We start from the raw sequence: 22,132 nt of genomic DNA, 5'->3' as shown, positions 1-22,132 counted from the left end.
AAAATAGCCTCAAATTCCAAATTTGAAACAATTCCGAGAAAAAAAGAATATAGGATTGTACCGCTATGTGGAAACCATGGACCAATATGTACTATGTTTTGACTACGGTCGCAAAATCCATTATGAACTACAAATGCAGAATTTTAATCATATCTATAAATCTTAAAAATACCAAACATATAGAGGTATCGTTAAATGGTTGCTACAGAACAACGTATAGCTACTTTTACAGTGTTCCGCTATTAGATGTTGAACCCGTTATCAATTCCTTATACCAATACTGGAACAATTCCGTTAAAAAATGTAACAAATATCATCAAAATACCGAATAACGGGAGGTACCGTTATATGGGCGCTACAAAAAATGTCGTTAAAATGTTTTGCCACAAGATGTAGAACCCCTTATCAATTTCATACACCAAATTTGGAAGAATTCCGTGATAAATGTGGTTATACTAATCAATACACCGATTATCGGGAGGTACCGTTGCATGGGCTATACTAAAACATGAAAATTATATACACAACCCATTACGAAATCCAAATACCTATCTTTAGAAAAATACGAAATACAATGTGGCTAAAATAATCAAAATATCCCATATGGGGTAATACCGTTATATGGAGCTATAAGAAAACGTAGCCCAATATATAATTTTCAATACCAACCATCTAAATACAATACAAACTATTGGGAAAAATGTCAAAGCTCTCCGTCAAATAATGTATCATGATTTGAACATACAAACGGACATCGTTAAATCGACATAAAATGTTGTGCTGATCATGAATATATATATACTGTACGGGGTCGATAAAGAATAAAATAAAAGAGAGTGTAAAAATAGATCTTCTGGATTTTAAATCCATTTGTGGAATCTACATACTAACAGAAAGCATCACTGTGTACAGCATTTGTACGTCGTTAGTATTGCATTTTGCATTCGAACAATAAAAAAACATATAATGTATGAGAGATAACTGCCCCCTTGCTTCTCGAAACATTATCCGATATATATGGACTTTACTGTTCAAGAGGAAGAAAACATATTTGAATTGTTATCAACATATAGAAAATTAATACATTTTTGGAACTCGTTCCAAGGGTTTAAGTTAGTATTAAATAAAGCATCAGAAACAAAGTCAAAGACTAACGTATATTTGAAACAAAATGTCTGCGAAAACGGAATTTGCCTCGAACGAACGAAAAAATCATTATTTTTTCGCAAATATTCAAAAATCAATTTTTTTTAATGCAATGTACGATTCTGTTAACGAGGACGTACTTTCTTTTGATGCTATCATTTCCAGGTTTCGTGGTATCGGAGATCACAAAAAAAAATAACTAGCATTACTTTGCAGAATTGTGCAATCTAGAGTTAATTTTTAATTGTTGCACGGGTGTTTTTGTCCTCCCAATATAGTGTATAACACTCTAAAATGTTCTTTTTACATTTTGTCAAAAGTATAGACAATTTCCGCATTCTGTCTACTCTTCGAGAAACGCACTATTAAGTCGACCAGCTAAAGAAATATGTGCTCCTACAAATTATGTCATTTGTCCAAGGGGTATATTGTTCTATAAACAACATTGGATAAACGTTGCCCCTATTGCTTTGGGGGAAATACTAATTATTTGTTCTTTACCTTTCTTCATTGTTTCTTTTCATTATTATTATTGCTTGCCCCGACATTCCTGAAGATATAAGAAGAAGGAAGCAAAACGCTGTACAAGCTTTTCATTCCCCACCCTGCGGGGAAATAAATTGGTTTAAAACTAACCTAAAATTAGTTAAAAAAACACAACTAGTTATTTTTTGATTTATTTCCTTTACGCCAACTAACTATTTTAATATGGTGATGAGCTAGGCTGTGGACAATTGTTCATTCCTTCATTACTTTGAAACTAAATATAAGCTGGTTACTTTTAAACCAACAATAAACTAGTTACTTTTAAACTATTATACTATAAATACTATATAAACTATATAAAAAATATGTTAAAAAGTTCAAAAAGTTTTTCGTATTTTTTATTTACTTTTGATTGTCAAATTCTTTATTTTCTATTTGCGGCACTGTTTTTTTTTTTTTTTTGTAGCAGTGTGTCATTTTTGTTGTTTATGCCTTTTTTTATTTTTTTTTTATTCAAATTGGTTGACTTTTAGATCATTTTACAACCAGTTGTGGTTTCTTAACTTCAGATGACTTTTCATCCAATTTGTAGTTAGTTGTAGAATAATGTATTTATAACCAACGATTTTCTCAACTGGTTGATAATAGTTTCGCAGGGAAGATAGTTCATAAATGAATTATTATTCAACTAACTACAAATCTGTTGAAAAGTCATCTGAATATCAGCCAGTTGTTATTACTTAGCTTTTTTTTTCAATCCCACGGCGGCCAGTTCTATGTACCGGATTGACTCGGAGGTACAAATATCCAACCAGGAGCCGCCAACCCAGCAAATACATGTTCGTGTTCGTCCATTTTTCTGATGTGGGAGCAACATTTGCTCTTGGTCTCGGTGAGATGCAACGGATGCATGGAGTGGGTGCATTTCCGGAATTGTTCCGGCTTAAACAGGATAGAGGAGTACAGCGATATTACATTGCTTCCTCTTGCAATTAATGCAGCAGTTGACGCCACACATTGCTGTTCAAGTTCCGGATAATGCGTCATTTCTCCAGTTTAATTGTGATGGTTTCAGAGGTAAGATTAACGAAATCGTTAACTTCATGAGTCGGAAGAACATCAGGGTCGCAGCGATCCAGTAAACGAAGCTGAGTACCACTCTAGTGACCCGTACATGGAATGCATGGGGGTAGCGGTCAAGTGTGGAACCGCCGAGGTAGGGGCGCTCAACGTGTACATTCCGCCGTTAAATAGCTGTGCCCCACGTTATATGCCGAATATCAGTTCACTTCTGGTAGGCAATAACTTGAATTATGAATTATTCCAATAACGTGAATTATGGCATTCCGTCCTAGCTAATGACCAGAGAGGCACGGCGCTGGCTGAGCAAATTGATAGCTGCACGTTTTGCACAGTGAACGAGGACGCGCCCACCAGAATGAGGGGAGACTGCCACTGTTCTCCGGACATATCCATCGTGTCCCCAGGTCTGACGAATGACGTAACTTGGCAATCAGTCATTTCTCTAGGCTCAGACCACATCTCCATTATTGTCGCCATCAACAGACCACGCGACTTCATTGACTCTGAACGTCGAACTTTCCTTAACCACCGGAAAGCCAATTGGCAAGAATTCAGATAATATACCAATCGCCGCTTCAGAGAACTGCCCAACCCATCTGATGTTCAGTTAGAAGATAGGTGTTTCCGGGACATCATCAAAGCTGCAGCCGCTCACTATATACCTGTTGGTCGAGTACCTGAAATAAGACCAAACTTCCCAGCAGAGGCAGCGGGATTAGCAAACGAGCGAGATAAGCTTCGTCGTACTAACCCTAATAACCCCAGAGTCAGGGAACTTACTCTGGAGGTAAACAGGTTAGTAGGTGAGCATAAGCGGAAAAAGTGGTTAGAACATCTGAAGCATTGCAACATCGGTACCGGAACGAGTAAATTGTGGGCAACGGTTAAGTCGCTTTCGAACCCTGGAAAAAAGGACGAAGGGACATCTGTCTCATTCAACGTCGTAGAAGTGACAGATCCGAAGAGGTGCGCGTGTTAATTTAACCGGCAGTTTGTAGAGCACCCCAAGAGTGACAGGGCTAAGAGAAGGATCCTACGCCGTGTACGATCGCTTCCAGCGAGGAGGTACCACCTCAATTTACGTTGAAAGATGTTGCACATGTCATCAGAAGCGCAAAGTCATCCAAAGCGCTTGGTCCTGACGGAATCTCTATGGTGATGTTGAAGCAACTGGATGAACCAGGAGTTGAGTATCTTACAACGCTCTTCAATCTGTCGTCAGCCACCCTGGTAGTTCCCAATTTCTGGAAAATAGGCAGGGTAGTCCCGCTACTGAAGCCAGGTAAGGATACCAGCAAAAGTGATTCATACAGGCCGATATCACTTTTGTCACCAGTATCAAAGTCGCTTGAGGCCTCAGCATAAGAGAGTGTTTCCCAGTAGCTGATCATCAACACGGATTCCGAAAATTGCACAGCACAACAGCTTTACACGCCATTTCCACACATGTCAGCAGAGGTTTCAACCAGAACAGGCCATGCGATAGAACAGTTATGGTGTCACTTGATTTATTAAAAGCCTTTGATACAGTCAATCATGCCACAATATTCGAGGACATTGAGCGCACCGCCCTCCGGCCAAGTTAGAAACGTTGGATAGTAAACTACATGTGTGTACGCCAGTCGTACGCGGAATTTAGAAACAAGAGTTCGAGCATCCGTAGAGTTAAACAGGGAGTTCCCAAAGGTGGGGTGATATCTGCGGAACTGTTTAACCTCTACCTTTCTGGCACTCCACGTCCTCCAGGCGGCATAGAGATTATAACGTACGCAGATGATTGTGCGCCTGTGGCGTCAGGACCCATTATTGATGACATTTGCTATCGGTTAAACGCTTACCTTGTTGATATTACCGCTTTTTTCACTGCGAGTTCACTGACTATGGGATCAGTAGTGTTGGTACGTCGGAGCTCATCACGCTCATTCGCTAATCCCGCTGCCTCTGCTGGGAAATTTGGTCTTACTTCGGGCTGGTCGAATACAGCGGGTATATCGAGCGCCTGCAGCTTTGATGATGTCCCGGAAAATCTTTTCAGCTACCCGAACATCAGAAGGATTGGGCAGTTCTCTGAAGCGAAGCGTAGGTCCCACGGCAGCGGGTTCTACGACACCGGATTGACCCGAAACAACAACACTCCAGTTTCGGCCAGCGGCTGCCAACCCAGTGTATACATGTTCGTGTTTGCATACTATGATTGTTTGTCAGATGTGGTGAATTTCCCATGGCGGTGGGTTAGAGAGCGCTGCTTTAAAATCTTATTTCACCACAATGTACAGGGCATGGCAGAAGAATGAATAAACTGTCAAACTAATTTTGGAATTGAAAATATCGAATGAAAAATTTTTAAATTTGTAAAAATTTTTGAAAACGCGAATTATAATATATTTGAAATGATATTTAAAATTCATTGATAGGACAAAAAATTCCCAAGCGTTCCCTTTAATTACTCCAGAAATAGGGAAAACATGAGAATATATATATATATATATATATATATATATATATATATATATATATATATATATATATATATATATATATATATATATATATATATATGTATATATATATATATATATATATATATATATATATACTTTTAGCATTTTTAACTAAAGTGGTTGTAATTTCACATCTTGCCAAAGACAAAAAATATTAGTGATATAATAAGTATACACATTTGTTCATAAATTCTTGTTGTTTCCAAATAATTGTGATAAGCATTATAATATATTAAATTAATAATTGACAACATACCTCATTCCATCCATATTTATTTCTAGCTTGAACTATAGCTTCATATACGGCATTATGTTCCAAATTTTTTATAACATATGACATTATGTAATGAGTGTTGTCTGTTCTAACCGCTGTGGCCTTTATGTGGAATTCATGCCATTTCCCAGGATGCTGGTAAGTTTCATTCATCTAAAACAAAGTTTTTGTCACGAATAAATCCACAATTAAATATTAACAATTTACCAAAAGCCTTCTATATAAAAGCTTTGTTTCTTCGAGTGCCGGAATTGTTTCAATCGTCCACGTTAGATTATAATGATCTAAAGAACCGCTTAAGGCTGGAGAAATAAAATCGGCAGGACCAGGTCTTCCTGATACTTCTATATATTTTTTAGTTCTTCCAAGTGCATTATCAGCTACACAACTGTAGTTTCCAAAATCGGAGGACTGGAAATTTCTTATTATTAAGCTGTAACGGTCATCTCGTGAGTACATTGACCGTCTATCAGTTGCGTCTAACAAAAAAGAATTCTGATACCAAAGCATCTAAAAATGGATTGTTAAATCTGGTGTGAAATTACTTAGAAGTACAAATTATTACAAACCTCTGAATTAACATCTCCGTGAACAATACACACTAATTCTATATCGTACCCTTCGGCAGCATGAACCCATGACTTTTCAACGGTTATTTCTGGGGGTGCTATAAAAAATATTACATTTTAAAGATGTGAGACAATATTTTAAAAAAGAGATTACATAAAATCGTTAATTGAATATCCATCGAAACTCTTTCTTTAACACCATTATCGGCAGAACATTGATATATTCCAGCATGATGTCTGTCTACGTTTTCCAATATTAATGTCGAGCTGTCGGATAAATGTGTAGGTCCGGAAAACATATCCTTTTTAAACCAGTATATCGTTGGTACGGGATTTCCAGATGCTTTACATTCCAGCGTGACGGTGCTGCCTTTCCTTGCAGTTACTTGGCCGTTATGTGGGAGAGCACGTAGTGTTGGAGGCACTAAAAATCAAATAATTTTATTTTTTAACTGGCAAAATGTATATGTTGAAATTTATTGTATATTAAAAAAAAAACAACCTTAAACATCATTAGGTCTTACGGAGAGACTAGGTAGTTTTACTCTCATTTGCATAAAAAGTATGAAAAAACGCGCTCCTCTGTAGGTAATTATCTGCGAGAGATGGTGGTGCCTATTACGAACTCCAAGTAGAAAGTAGTACCCATTGCGAACTCCAATTTCTAAATTTAAAATAATAAAGAGTGGAGCTTAAACCATAAAAATACCGAAAATAGGGAGCTACCGTTATATGGATGTTATAGGAATACATGGACCTTCATATGCATTTCTCTGTCATTGTAGGTGGTATCCATTACGAACTCCAAATACCGAATTTGTTGCAATCCTGGGGGAAAATGTGACTGAAGTCAGCAAATACTAAGTATCGGTGGTACAGTTATATTGGGGCTATACCTATATATGGACCGTTCTTTTTAAGGATGTTTCCTACATATAGGCAACACAAACTACCAGTTTATACCAAATTTTGTTCGGAAACAGACAAAAAACGACCAAACACCAAATATATATATATAATTATATATAATTTAGTGGACAGTAGAATAACCGACATCGCTCGCTGTATAATTCAGTGGACTATAGTATTATGTATACATGAAAGTAAGAAGGAATTGAATCTCAAAAATTAATTCCAAAGGACAAATAAAGTTGGGAACAAAAAAATTGAAAACAAATGTAATCTCTTCTTTTAAAGGCGATTTAGTACAACAATAGTGTAACTTCGAATTGTTGTTTCCCACAAAACAACAAAAAAAAAACATGGGTGAAAATTTAACTCGCTCATGAATATTAGCAGTTGAAAACAAATTGAATCTCTTTTTTTCAAGGCGATTTTCGGTACGATAATAATAGGGTAACTTCGAATTGTTGTTTCCCGCAAAACAGCAAAAAACGCGAGTAAAAATTTAACCTGCTCAAGGATATTAGCAGTGCATCAACGAATTGTTATCCGGAAGAAACTTTGCGCAAGCTCAAATTTGACCGTACTGGAATATCAACAGTGCAACTACGGCTCGTTGTATATTTACAAAACAACTTCACCTGAGTGAAAATTTGACAGCGTAAGAATATCAACAGTACAAATTCGATTATTGTTGTTGTACTCGTACGCAAAGAACAAATTATTAGCATCAGTTACCGCCGTGTATAAAGGTTCTAAACTCATCTCTGCGTACGTGCACGATTTGATGTGCCATCACTCACGATTGATGTCAGTTCTCGCCCTTTGCCTTTTGTTTACTTTTTCTCCTTTTTGAAGCAACAGAGTTTGTTGATCACCGTAAGAGACGGTCGCATTTTTGTTTTGTGTCGAAATATAAGAAATAAATCAATAAATTTTTAGGTCGTTGATCGCCAAAATACGAAGTGCTTGTTTTTTTTGTTAAAGAAAGAGACATTGTGAACCATTTAGTTGAGTTTTTATTTTCGGTCCCTATTGGTCGACTAAAACCACCGTTTTGCTGTGCCTTACCTTAAGTGGTCCGCGTGAATTGGGTATAGTTTTGCTGAAGAAAGTTAGCTGAGTGACACTAACATATTGTCCTTACGAACCTACAACAACCAGGGACAAAAAAATTGAAATACAGGTAGATATCAGCCATACTACGGTGCATTTATGATTGTCGATTCATCCATTTTCCTATTGTTACATGCGGTGCTGTAAATTTTCTCCAAAAATCACAATTTTGCATCGAAAAAATAAATAATGCAAAAAAAAAAAAGTATGGCAACCCATCAAATTGTTGTTGGGGTAGGCCAGTGTCAATAAAAAAACACGCACAAAATAGTTTGGCTGTTCGACATACATACATACTAACAGACACATACAGACAAATGAGTGGTTGCTTGTGCGTTTGTTGTAATCTCTTGTAACAACTACGACTGTCTCTTATTGCTGTGTTGTTAGAGAAGAAGGAAACAAGCGAAAGAAATCATGTCGCAAAAAAAATCATGAGTGTGGTGCGGCACATTCAACCTTAAATGGCACAGTAAAATGGCCACGAGCAGGGCTGTTTCAGATCTGACAAGTTAAAAAGCAGTAAGTTCGGCCGGGCCGAACTTTGAATACCCTCCACCAGATGTAACAAATTTGGGAATTTAAAAAAAATAAAATCCTTAAAAAATTCTGTTAAGATTTTAAAAATACCGAATATGGCCGTTCAATTGGGGTCTATACGACGTGGACCTACATAGGCATTGTTTGTCATAAGCCATTACCATATTCAAATTCGAAACTTGAAATAAACGGCGGACATTGTAGCTAAAATCAACAAAATATCGTATAGAGGGAGGTACCGTAATATCGTAGCTGTGCGAAGACCTTTACCAGCATAGACAATATTCTGTTATAGGCTGTAGCATCCATTACGAACTTCAAATACGACATCTCAAACAATTTCGGTGGGTATTGTACCTAAACTCGTCAAAATACCGAATATAGAGAGGAACTGATATATGGGGCCTATACGAAGACCTGGACCTGCATAAGCAATTTTCTGTCACGAACTGTAATTCCCATTACGAACTCTAAATACGTAATTTGAAACAATTCCTGTGAATAATGACAATAAAATCATCAAAATACCAAATTTTGTAAGGTACCGTTATATGGGGGCTATACGAAGACATGGATCTGCACAGACAATTTTCTGTTATAGGCTGTAATATCAATTACGAATCTTAAATACCAAATTTGAAACAATTCCGGTGAATAATGTCGCTAAAATCATCAAAATACCGAATATCAGAAGGTACCGTTATATGGAGGCTATACGAAGACGTGGAACTGCACAGATAAATTTCTGTCATAGGCTGTAGTATCCATTTCGAACTTCAAATACCAAAGTTGAAACGATTCCGGTGAATAATATCGCTAACATCATCAAAATATCGATAGGTATCGTTATATGGGGGCTATATGAAAACATGGACCTATATGGCCCATTTACGAACTTAACCTACTGGAAAAATAAACACGTGTGCAAAATTTTAGATTTCTATCTCAATTCGTTCGAAAGATAGCGTGATTACAACAGACAGGCGGACAGACAGACATACGGGCAGGGCTAGAACGACCTCCATAGTATGGTGGAGGGTATAAAAACAGGAATTTCAATACAGTGGTACGAAGAGATGCATTTGAAAAAATAGGTAATATTGTATACGTTTTAAAAATAAATATTAAATTTCTGCACCTAAACGGCAGAACATACATAGAATGAACATACGTATGTATGTCACTCATTTCAGAGTGAGCTTACTGTTGTAAATTTCCATTGGAGAACATCAAAATAGTTTCTGTAAATCTGCCGCAGTGTTTCAAAAAGGCATAATTAAATAATTTTTTATAGAATTCTTACAAAAAATAGCAATAAATTAATTTCTGTTTTAAATATATTTGGAATATTCCTGTTTAGAGAAGATTAAGCCACATCATCGAATTGCCTCAAAATATATTTCGTCTCTGCGTCGAATATACCTGGGGTTTTTAGATCTGTCCCTTGTTGAACATAAAATTTGAAAAAACGTAAACATTTTCCTGAAATTACCAAATATAAAGACTGATTCGAAGTGGAATATTATTTCCCATTTTTTTTTAAATAAAATTATGGAAAAATAGCTTTTTCTTGAATTAAAACACATTAAATTAACTACGTCTAAACTGTCCCTACCGCCGGAACAGATTTGCAATATATATTTTTATTTAAACTTTCATAAATGCCTAACTAACTCGAAGCGTCATGGGTGTAATGGAAGATTTTTTAATTCAGTGTGAAGAAATAATTTCATACGAACAGCAACTAAAGAAGACCAATTAGAAAGAATACAACAATATGCCATAGACGCAGAAAAGCAGGAAGTTAAAAGCTTATGGGGGAATTGAAAAGCTTCGTACAAAAATGTATTTCTGATTTAGACTATCAGAAAAAGGACAAAATTACGGTAAAATACCAAACAAAGTGAAATTCATAAAAGCCATATGCGATGTCTTACTCTTATTGGTGACGCCAAAGAAACAATGAAAACATCAAGTTTAAAACCAACTCAAAAATTCGGATCCTCAATTTCGGTCCCAATAGTGATACAGAGGTACTTCATGGAGATTATTTAAATTAGCCCAGCTTTCGTGATTTGTTCACTGCAATTTATGTAAACAATAAAAAACTTTGTTCCGTAGAAAATTGTACCTATGGCTAATTTGGTTCACGCTGTTCTATCGCAGCTGCGTATTAAAAACAGTTTACGCCTTTGGTCGGACTCAACAATGGTCTTAGCGTGGCTTAATAAACCATTACAGACGTGGACAACCTTTGTTGAAAATAGGGTTGCGAAAATTCAAGAGAAAGTAGTAAATAATTGGAACCATGTTGCAACACATGACAACCCCGCAGACCTATTAACCCGGGTGTGACTCCTTCAGAACTGGTGGTTTGGACCAAGTTGGCTCCAAAAAGAAGATACATTCTGACCCTCATCTATTAGTATTCCGGAAAGACAAGTAATGGCAGCCCATTGACCCCACAACTGGAAAATAATGACGATCTAACAACTATTATGCCTTGCCATTTTCTGATTGGCTCCAGAAGAAATGACTACCAAAACATCTTTGCTAAACCGATGGCGTAATTTAAAAGTCATTCAGCAGGAGTTGCGCCGTCGATGGAAATCTAAATCTAAATCTGGAAATATAAAACTAAATGACTTAGTTGTACTGTCACAGGAGATGGGAAGTCCAAATGAATGGCGTTTGGTTCGTGTAGCAAAGGTGTATCCTGGCTCAGATGGGCATGTTAGGGAGTTGACTTAAAGATGACAACAGGCTTGATAAAACGCAACGTACAAAAATTGTTTTTACTGACTAGCTCGCAGTAACTACAAAAAATTGTCCTACCCCAATCCTTCACTCCCTAACAATCAACTATGTTTTTACATTGAAACTAATTAACTTTTATATCTCTCTCAGAAAATGTTCCATTACATGAGGAATATCGCTGTCTCCTTTGCGAAGCCCGACACTCACTAAGACTGTGCAGTCGCTTTTTGGTTCTCCACCCACGGGAAAAATGAGGTATGTGAGTCAGAATATGGCATGTGTTAACTGCCTGGGGCTATCACACAGCTTGGAAGATTGTCGTAGCCCTGAAGTGTCTCGTGTCTGTTGGCGTAGGCATCGTACCTTTTAAACGAGCTCAATGACGCTTCAGGTGACAGCCCAAGCTCTGGTACGTCATCCTGGAGTTGATGACGAGAAACACATCGTCCGAATCTTACTGATCAAAGGCTGCCTTTTACAACAGGCTACGATATTCCTGACTACAATAAAGCTGAAGACAAACCATGATTGACGCCTAGAAACACAAAAAACCATTGCATTCCAGGGGAAGTGTGGACCAAATACGATGTCGAAGATGTAGCTGACACTCCTTTCTACCTTCCATGGGGCTGCTCAATAATATTGGGAAAAGATGTCTCAAAAAATCTACCAGGGCTTACCTCAAGAGCAGAGCTGACTCCCTTACATGCAGAATTTCTTTTTTCGTAATGCGTATTTTGGTGCCTTGGAAACCGATGTGAGAAACACAGAGTTGGTGAGAACATTTTTGAGCAAAATACTATTTAACTAAATCATAGTAAGCTGGTATAATTAGAATTTGTTGTAATCATAAGTAAATGGATTATTTTTTCTGCCTCTACTGCCAGGGTGGGCGTTTTGAATTCTGTGACTTTTATTTTTATATTATTATTTACTATTATTCTTAAACTAGTCGTTCAAAGGAGGCGGCATGTTCACGTACGCAAAGAAACAATTATTAGCATAAGTTAGTCCCGTGTATAAAGGGTCTAAACTCATCTCAGCGCACTTGCACAATTTGATGTGCCATCACTGACGATTGATATCAGTTCTCGCCCTTTTCCTTTAGTTCACCTTTTCTCCTTTTTGAAGCAACAGAGTTTGTTGATCGCCGTAAGAGACGGTCGTATTTTTGTTTTGTATCGAAATAAAAGAAGTGGTTGTTTTGTTAAAAAAGAGACATTGTGTGAACAAATTAAATAAACAATAATTAGAACTTTTTACTGCTCCTACGAGGCCTGTGAATTTTATTTTCGGTCCCGATTGGACAACTAAAAGCCCCGTTTCGCTGTGCGGTACCCAACGTCTTCCGTGTGGATCGGGTTTCGTGTCGCCGAAGAAAGTTAGCTGAGTGACACTAACAGTTGCATATCCCTGAAACATTTTTTTCTCGAGAAAACAGTTGGCCCGTGCTAAAAATATAACATCTGTGCTCAATGCAAGAACTCATGTAGTGGCCGCTAATTTACAAGGTGTTAACTTTGTGAAGACCAAAAAGAAATCACCCACTGACCAACTTACCAAAAGGGTACCACCAGCAACCCTGTGAAAATCAGAACAAGAATCCTTTCAAAATGACTGCAACCTCGCGGATGAAATTATCAGAATGTCGAGACCTTGTTGCAAATTCACCAAGTAGCTCCTTTCCATGGGACCATCATGGACCTAAGTACTTTTATCAAGCGAATTGATTATTTTTTGAAACTATACCCAAAAGAAAACAGCAGACGGCACAATTTTAAACTTTAGTTAGATAAGTGCGAGTTTATGAAGAAGGAAACGGAATTCCTAGGACACTTCATTACGATAGATCCAAAGGAAATAAAATCTTTTTTAGGTCTTTGTGGTTACTACCCCAAATTTTTATCAAATTTTGCTAAAGTGGTAAAACTTATGACACAGAAACAAAAAAAGACAAAATAATAATAGATACTCAAGAGGAAAAGTATAAGGCTGCCTCGAGAGGTTATGAATATTAATAACGTCTGATAGTCACAATAACTATTGCACACAGCGCACCAGAAAGCAACGAAAACTTAACAGAAATAACAGAACGACCAACATACTATTTTATTAGACAAATATAATTTATAAGAGGAAATGAAGACAAAGTCGAATCTTCACAGTATTTCCATAAGTCAAAATTTAATTTTTTTTATAAGAAATTAACTGAAGCGCATGCAAGGAAATTAATAAAAGAGTATATTTGCACAAAAACAGCCTAATATATTTCAAAATTGATTCTTACTTCATAATATTTAAAAATGCATTCAAAAAATTAATAACCCTAATCTTAACACAAAACAATGAGATCATTTAGAGCCAGATTAACCATAATCATAAAAGGCCAAATTAACCTTTTACATCCAAGTATCACAGATCAATAATAATTTTTAAAGAACAACTAATACAAAACATTATGAAAAACTTATACAAAACATCGAGATAAAAACAGATAAAGATTCCTCTTTTCTGTTACAATTATGGTTGAGTTAAGAAAATGTAAAAAGATAATTCACAACTAGCAAAAATGGTTTTTCGGACATAAAAAGTTTTCACAAAACCATAAATGAAAAATCCAGGATAATTGCAAATGACCAAATTTGAAACAATACTTTATATTTACAAGCACAATATAACAGGTAATACACCAGCAGATATTTTTATGTATGCTGCAACTCCTGAATACAACACACAAGAAAACAAGATTAGTAAAATGAATAAGTTGAATAAAAAACGTAAGCGCCGTTAGTAAAGTCTAAAATTACAGAACCACTAAAGAAAACAAATAATATAAAAAATGTAGATAGCAAGCATTTTGAAGAAAATAATAGAGGTTGGAAAATTGTACACTACATAGCAAAGTTTAAAAAGAAAAAGCAGAATAATAACTGGTCAAAAACAGTAAGTTCGGCCGGGCCGAACTTTGAATACCCTCCACCATGTGGAATTAAAAAAAATAAAATCTGTTAAAATCTGAAATATACCGAATATAGCCGTTATGCCTACATAACGGTGAACAATGTAGCTAAAATCATCAAAATACCGTATATAGGGTGGCACCGTTATATCGGAGCTATGCGAAGACGTGGACCTGCATAGACAATTTTTTGTCGCAGTCTGTAACATATATTACGAATTTCAAATACGACATCTCAAACAATTTCGGTGAGTATTGTACCTAAAATCGTCAAAATACCGAATATCGGGAGGTACTGATATATATGACCTATACGAAGACCTGTACCTGCACAGACCATTTTCTGTCATAGACGAATCGCTTAATCTGCAACAGGACTTGTATTCTCTTGCAAATTGGTGTAGTGTCAATAGAATGTCATTAAATTTAAAAAATGTAAACAATTGTCGTTGTATAGATCTCAGCATATGAACTACAACTATTTCATAGGTTCTTACAAATTGGATAATGTTGACTCGATTCTTGTTCTTGGTGTCATATTAGACAATAAATTACGTTTTCTTGTGTTAATAAAGCAAAGTCTTTACTAGGATTTATTAGACGTTGGTCAAAGGAATTCGACGATCCTTATGTGACCAAACGCTTATTTATCAGCCTTGTTCGACCTACTTTAGAATATGGCAGCGTACTTTAGAGTTTTTTCTATAAAATATATTAAAAAAATATAGAGTCTGTACAGTTTCAATTTCTTTTGTTTGCTCTGAGAGGTTTAGGATGGAATTCAAATGAACTTCTCTTACCTTATGAGAATCGGCTTAAACTTATCGATCTTCCTACACTAGAGAAAAGGCGATTAATGCTTAGATGTATTTTTATCATCAACTTTTGCGTGGCCAAATTGATTCTGAGTTTTTAACTAGTGAAATTAAATTCAATGTTCCCTTGCGAAATACATGTTATTACATACCACTTAAACTAACATTAGCAAAATCGAACTATGAATAAAATAATCCTCTCCGAAGTTTATGTGCTGATTATAATAAATTATATAGCACGATTTCTTTGTGTGAACCCTTGCATGCCATAAAAAACTCTATCCTACATTCTTAGTTTGTAAAATAGTTGCCAGATTTAGTTTCTGTGATTTAGAATTTGTGTTGTTTAGTTTTACTTTAGGTTAGTTTAGATACTTTAATTCTTTTTAATTGTCAAATCGGCTGATGCTCTAATGTAGCGGGTTTCCCAAGTGTACTAACCCCCTATAATCCGGACTATGGGGTGTACGTGCTCCCTACGTTATGGGGAGTTGGCCGGCAGGGGCGGGAAAGTGAGGCGTTGGGAACGATCGAAAAAAAATAACAATAAGAACACAAAATAAAGTTGCTAATGTTGAACTTATAACAATTCACGGAATATATAGAAGATATTGAATAAGGAATGCAACTTACTAGACTGGAAATATTCAATCCAAAAATTATTACATAAGACCCATATGGATATTAAAATGAGAGAAACGCATGGTGTATTCTATTACAATATGTAGAACGAACGAAGAATTCTTCATAAGCTTTAGGACATTTCTGCCGCCGTAAGTGATACTAGTATTGCCTTGGCAGAAATATCCTAGCTGGGGCACAGGAGATCAAAATTATCCTGATACATAGTATTGTGATAAGAGTTGCCGAATTTACGAATCTGCACGAATCTTTAACTTTGTAATATTTGTTGAAAAATTACTCTTTCTAAGAACTCCAGTGATTCTTATATTGTCCTGGAAGAAATATCCCAGCTGGGGCACGGGTGATCAAAATTATCCGTACAAATAGAATTCCGACAGCAATTACCGAATTGGTAACTTTTAATTGAGTCTTTAAGTTTTTAATATTTGCGTAGGATTTACTCCTTATAAAGTTTTCAGTAATACAATATTGTCATGGTAGAAATATCCTAGTTGGGGCACAGGGAGTTAAAGTTATAATCTTCATTAACTACCGAGTGATACTAATATTGTTCTAGAAGAAACGTCCTAGCTTGGGCACAGGGAGACAAGTTACCCTGACTTATAGAAATCCAAAAATAGTCGCCGAATATTACGGTTTTAAATAGAATCTTAAAATTTTAAATATTTGAATAGCATGTACTCTTTATAGGCTTTGAAGCGTTTATTTTCTTGGCCAGGCAGAAATATTCAGGTGCACGCAATGGCACTTTTACATGACCAATAGAATTGCAAGAAATGTCTGTGATTTTCGGGATTTTTAAATCGAAGCATAGACTTTTACATATTTGAGTAGGAAGAACTCTTTATAGCATTTGTGCTGGGAGAAATATCCTAGCTGAGGTCGGAAACGCGATTTCGTAATTTGTAAATCAAGGTTACCCAATTGTCTCCCTTTTACAAACTCTTCGAAGTAAAAAAGTCAAAGTTATCCCGACACATTGATTTTTAAATATTTGGGTAGTATTGTCTTAGCAGAGATATCTTAGCAAGACCGAAAAAAGTCACTGAATTTGGCCACTTTTAAATCGATTCTTGAGCTTTGGAATATATGAGAAGGGAGTACTTTTTATAAACTTTCCAGTGTTAACAATATTGTCCTAAGAGAAATATCCTAGTCGCTGATTTTGATGATTTTTTGAACTTTTGAATATTTGGGTAGAAAGTAATCTTTATAAACTTTCCAGTGAAACTAGTGTTGACATGACAGAAATATGCTAGCTAGATCACAGGTGATTTCTAAATCGATTCTTAAAGTCGCCATTATCATAAACTTTTAAATATTTGGGTAGAAAGAGCTCTTCATAAGGTTTTCAGTTATGCTAATTTTGTCCTGACAGAGGGTGTCTAAGTTATACCAATACATAGATTCCGAGAAAAGTTGCCTAATTTGGCTATCATTAACTTTCAAATATTTGAGTAAGATGTACTCTTCATTCCGACAAAAGTCGCTCAATTTGGCGATCATAAACTGTGGAATATTTGGCTAGTATATACTTTTCATAAACTTTCCAATGATACTTGTATTTTCCTTACAGAAATATTCTATCTGAGACCCTGGGGGTCAAAAATACCCGGACACACAGAATTTCGACAAAAGTTACAAACACTTAGGAATGTTATACTGATATTGTTCTGGCAGAAATATTTTTATTCTTAAACATTTGAATATCTGAGTAAAAATTAGCACTATATTTTTAGTACACTAACAATTTCACTTCCAGCACTCAATTAGTGGTAGTAACATTTTTTCACTACCGCTAAAATGCTAGTGGTAATGAAAATCCAAAAAAAAATCACTAATTTAATCATTAAACTCACTTTTTGCTTCTCACTTCAGTTAACTTCATGATAACTGATAATACTTATATACATGGCGTTTTTTAGTTGTACTAAAATTTAGTAGCAGTGCATTTTTTAAATACAACCAAACGGTTAGTAGTGGCGCAATTTCATTCTCCACTACCACTTACCATTTAGTAGTATTAAAATTTTACTAGCACTACCAATAATTATTTAATTCTAAAAATCTAGTGCAACATGCTCGATATCTGTTCACATTTTCGTACAGTCCCAATATGAAGGTACTTCCGGTATTTCGATGATATTACCCACATTTTCTCGCCATTTTTTTATATGCTGATTATGAATATATACATACTTGATGGGGTCTACGACGAATATTTAGGGATGTTACAAACGGAATGGCAAAAGTGGTATACCCTCCATTTCAAGGTGAATATAAGTCGCGGGTTTCTCTTTGAAACTTCAATGCGTTACAATGCTGGTGATAATGAAACGATAACTTTAAGTTTCAATGATCGTAACGACATATGCGATATGCGAATATGGTGTTCAATTACAGCAAGAAGAAAATCACAACTACTCAATAAAAATCCAGCACAGAATCATCAACAATTTCTCTAGTTAACTTCTTCATTTAAAATTCAAACCTTCATTTATCGTAAATGTCATAGTCATCCGAAATTTGCCAAGTTTCATAACGAATTCACTAACTTTACATCGACAAAAATAAAATTATGTGATATTTCCAAAATTTCGCGTTTTCAAAGTTTTCCACTAAGAATTTAAATATTTAAGATAGTCCTTCCGAAACAATTCAGCACAATCCAATCAAAAAATTACTTTCGACATCCTTTGTTGGTGCCATGTATAGAAAACTGGACCAGCAGCTTTTCGAAGAACAGTAATCTCCTTGATCTAGCGTGTAATGAAATTCTTGTTTCGATATGGCTAAATTATCAAAAGGAACCTTTTGTTTTTTTTTCCTGATATGCTCGTAATGCCTGGAAATTGAGTTAGTAAATTATGATATTAACAATTTTCCTCCTTAATGTTAATGTTGATGGCAGTTTTTGGATCTACGGATATGCAGCGCTTCATATCAACCAGTAAACCATAATGCTTTAAAAAAATCAGCTCCGGTGATAGTATGAGACACACCATCATACACAAATTTACATGGAAATGGTCTTCGAAAACCAAGTGCTAGAGTTTGTATTTGTATTCCATAGGTTTTGATTGATATACCATTTGCAGCAAAAAGAGTGTATTTTTGGGACGACTGTGGGGTTTCATATGATCCACGGGTATAACGGAAATGTCTGTGTCGATTAGAAAATACTTTCCTATCATTTTATCATGAACAAATATGCGATTTTTTTTGGCTAGACCGATCGCATCTCGCCTCTAGTGACCGATTGATTTTCTAATGTTTGATTGCTGTGGAAGATGCCTGGTTTAGGCACTTCCTAACTCTCTGCCTAAAACGACGGTGATAATAACATATACCCGAAGTCGTTGAGTTGCTTCGTGCATTTATACGTTTCTCCTCGTACACGGAAAAATGTTCCAACCAACATTTTTCAAGGTGGTTTAAAGATTTGGTGAGGATTCAAGACGATATCACTTGCATGCGTCGGGAATACGGTATCCCATTTCGATATAATTATAATGTATTTCATTTGCTCGGAATCTATTCCATTCAAAGCAGATTGCGCTTCTACCTGAACAAACCAATGCGATGAATTTTATTTCCAAAATCGAGGAATTATTTTAAATGTGTCATTGACACAGGTTGAATTGCATTCTGTTGAGGTGCAGCATCAACTATCTTGTATTGATTTGGCATTGTTAACATTTCTTGAAGAAAATTCAGCGGCGGGGGTCACCAATTTATCTTAGAAGGTATCAAAAAAAAGTATCAAAAGCCAACCCACATTTTATTGAACTGAATTTGAATTACTTTATGTTTTAAATTTAAAACTTATATTTTGAAGTCAAAGCATTCTATTATGGCCCAATTATAAGGTCGACAAGTAAGACTAGCTGATACCTTCATTTTCTGTCAACCTAATTTTAATTCGCCTGGCAACAACAATAGATGTCAATACTTTTTCGTTTTTGGTAAAATTATTTATATCAATTTGAAAATAGTTGAACAAAAAGAAAAAAAAACTGCTTTTATCAAATAAACAATAGAAACGTTTAAAAAATCAGGGGACCATATTTCTGAACATTATTTAGATTTGCTCCTTAAATGAAACCGAACCTATTAATGAAAGAAGTTGTTATGGGGCTGAATTTTATAGTACATATTGCTACAATACGTGTGATGCTGTTTTGGAAGCTTATCGCGTCAAGAAATGGAATGCTACAGTAAATAAAACTGAACAATGTAAGGATCAGCACAACAACAAACATCCGGATACCGATGCGTTTGAAGATGACTGTCACATTTAGAATTTAATTGTATTAATACAAAAGCTCATGATCAAATATGAAGAAACATGGAGATCCTTTGAACAGTTGGCTAACAAATGCTGTTCAATTATTTGTGTTTTTGATAATGGCTGAAATTTTATTCTTAAGCAACTCTTGTGAAGGGCTGAGCAATATATTGGAAATTGGCAATTTGGTTTGCATTAAGTGGGTGATTGTTATCATCAGTCAAAATTTCCTCAGTTACCATAACTATTTTTCGTTATTAGGAAAGTGTGTTGTAGTGATGTCTTAAAAAAAGAACCCAAGTTCATAATAAAAAAAATAAGAATTTTATTTGAGTTTTTTCGTAGATGGACAATATTGACTCATCTCTTCCAGAATCTACTTCCAAAAATAGTAAAAATGTTTAAAAAAAGATCCTTGTACTATGCACCTACTTGAACGAGACGAGATTTTCTGATTCATTTTGTATTAGATTGGTACGTTTCCCACAAATGGTCAAGATTTTTAAAATAATCTTATATCCTATATCATTGGCCGGTATTCTTGGGGTAATTACAAACCCAAGCAATCTTAAATATTATAACAAACTTTGGACTGTTGCCGTATATCCATATATCTTCCCAAAAGGTAAATAACTTTCAAACCTTTCCTTTCGGTCTCTAGTCCTTAGATAACGTGTTACTAGGTTTCCCAGCTGGGCTTGTATATTCAGGATAAAAGTAATGGTTCACCACTACTACTACCTCTATCCTATCGATATTAGACACAAAAAAGCTTAGCTGAGTTCGGAACGTGGAATGTACACTGAAGCCACCATTTCGCATGGTGTTGTATATGTAAACTCGATATTGACATTACTTTTATTTTATCTGCCAGATGGCAACCCTACTTTCACTAACATTTCTAATTCCATATTCTTTAGTTATTAATTTATATTTTACTGTGGTAACTTGTACATCACAATCTTTCTTAATGAAATAAACTGAATTAGACTTCAGACTTTGAGTATACAATATTTGTGTCAGAAGTGGACAGGCACGATGAACCAGGAGCAGTTGGGTGCAGTTGTTTGCTTCCTTCGCGGCCGCAGTCTGTAACGTCAGAAGACATAAATACAACAAGACCGCCCGGTTTGCAATAAGCGAATACAAAAGCACAGATGGCTCAACGGTTTAAGACTATTTTGACAGATTCGATTGGGCGTTGAAATTGAGCACGATTGCTCAAGAGGATTATCATAATTATGCGCGCGTACATATGGGTGCTCAAATTTCTAATTAGTCCTAAGAGGCCAGAAGAAATGAAATATGAAGAAATCAAATTAATAAATCATTTCGAAGGGAGGAGAAATATTTATGCGGAAAGTTTCAGATTTCGACAGATACGCAAAGATGTAGGGGAATCGTTGGCAAATTTTTCACTGCGCTTGAAGCAACCTGCGGCTTCGTGTGACTATGGGGCATTCCTGGATAGGATGCTGACTGAGCAGATGATATTTGGAGTGGAATTCTGCAACATTTGTGACGAGATTGTTACTAAGCAACCAAAAAGTTTCGCAGTGGCATATGAGTGTGCCACGGCAAAGGAGTTAACTCAAGTATCAACGGGTGTAGTAAATACAGGTGAGAATATTACTACAGAACCGACATGCAAATTGGGATTTATTCCAGTCAAGACGAAAAATGGTGTGAAGCAGAAGTCGCATAAAACTACGGAGGTGAGATGTTATGGTTGTGGTGGTCGACACGTACGGAAGGATTGTAAATTCAAAAACGCAAAGTGTTTTTCATGCAGCAAGGTAGGCCACATAAGTAAAGTGTGCAAGTCAAAAACAAAGCAGATAGAGGAGTCGCTGTTGTCAGATGAGGATGAGGAGGCACATACGTCTCTGATTGCAACAGTCAGAACAAAAGGCCCATTCGATCGGAAAATGGTCACAATGAAGATAGATGGCCAAAAATTGGATATTGGAACTGGATACGGGTGCTCCTTGCAGTATTATTAGCTTGCAGAATTTAAAGAACATAAAGCAGTTACCAGTGTTACAGAAAG

General features: G+C 35.8%; 1 protein-coding gene across 5 annotated transcripts in view; it reads right to left on the bottom strand.

The window, feature by feature from the left end:
- Nucleotides 1-22,132, bottom strand: part of LOC101889441 (limbic system-associated membrane protein) — a 324,341-nt gene that overhangs the window by 29,350 nt on the left and 272,859 nt on the right. For all 5 annotated transcript variants that reach the window (XM_059129061.1, XM_059129057.1, XM_059129058.1 and 2 more), the window contains exons 4-7: nt 6,214-6,483; nt 6,060-6,157; nt 5,698-6,000; nt 5,473-5,643 (exon numbers count right to left, since the gene is read on the bottom strand). In XM_059129061.1, coding sequence (XP_058985044.1) covers nt 5,473-5,643; nt 5,698-6,000; nt 6,060-6,157; nt 6,214-6,483 — 842 coding nt within the window. The remainder of the gene's footprint in view (nt 1-5,472; nt 5,644-5,697; nt 6,001-6,059; nt 6,158-6,213; nt 6,484-22,132) is intronic.

Source organism: Musca domestica, unplaced genomic scaffold, assembly GCF_030504385.1.
Source record: "Musca domestica strain aabys unplaced genomic scaffold, Musca_domestica.polishedcontigs.V.1.1 6, whole genome shotgun sequence".
Lineage (NCBI taxonomy): Eukaryota > Metazoa > Arthropoda > Insecta > Diptera > Muscidae > Musca > Musca domestica.
This window is presented reverse-complemented; position numbering and strand designations above follow the sequence as displayed.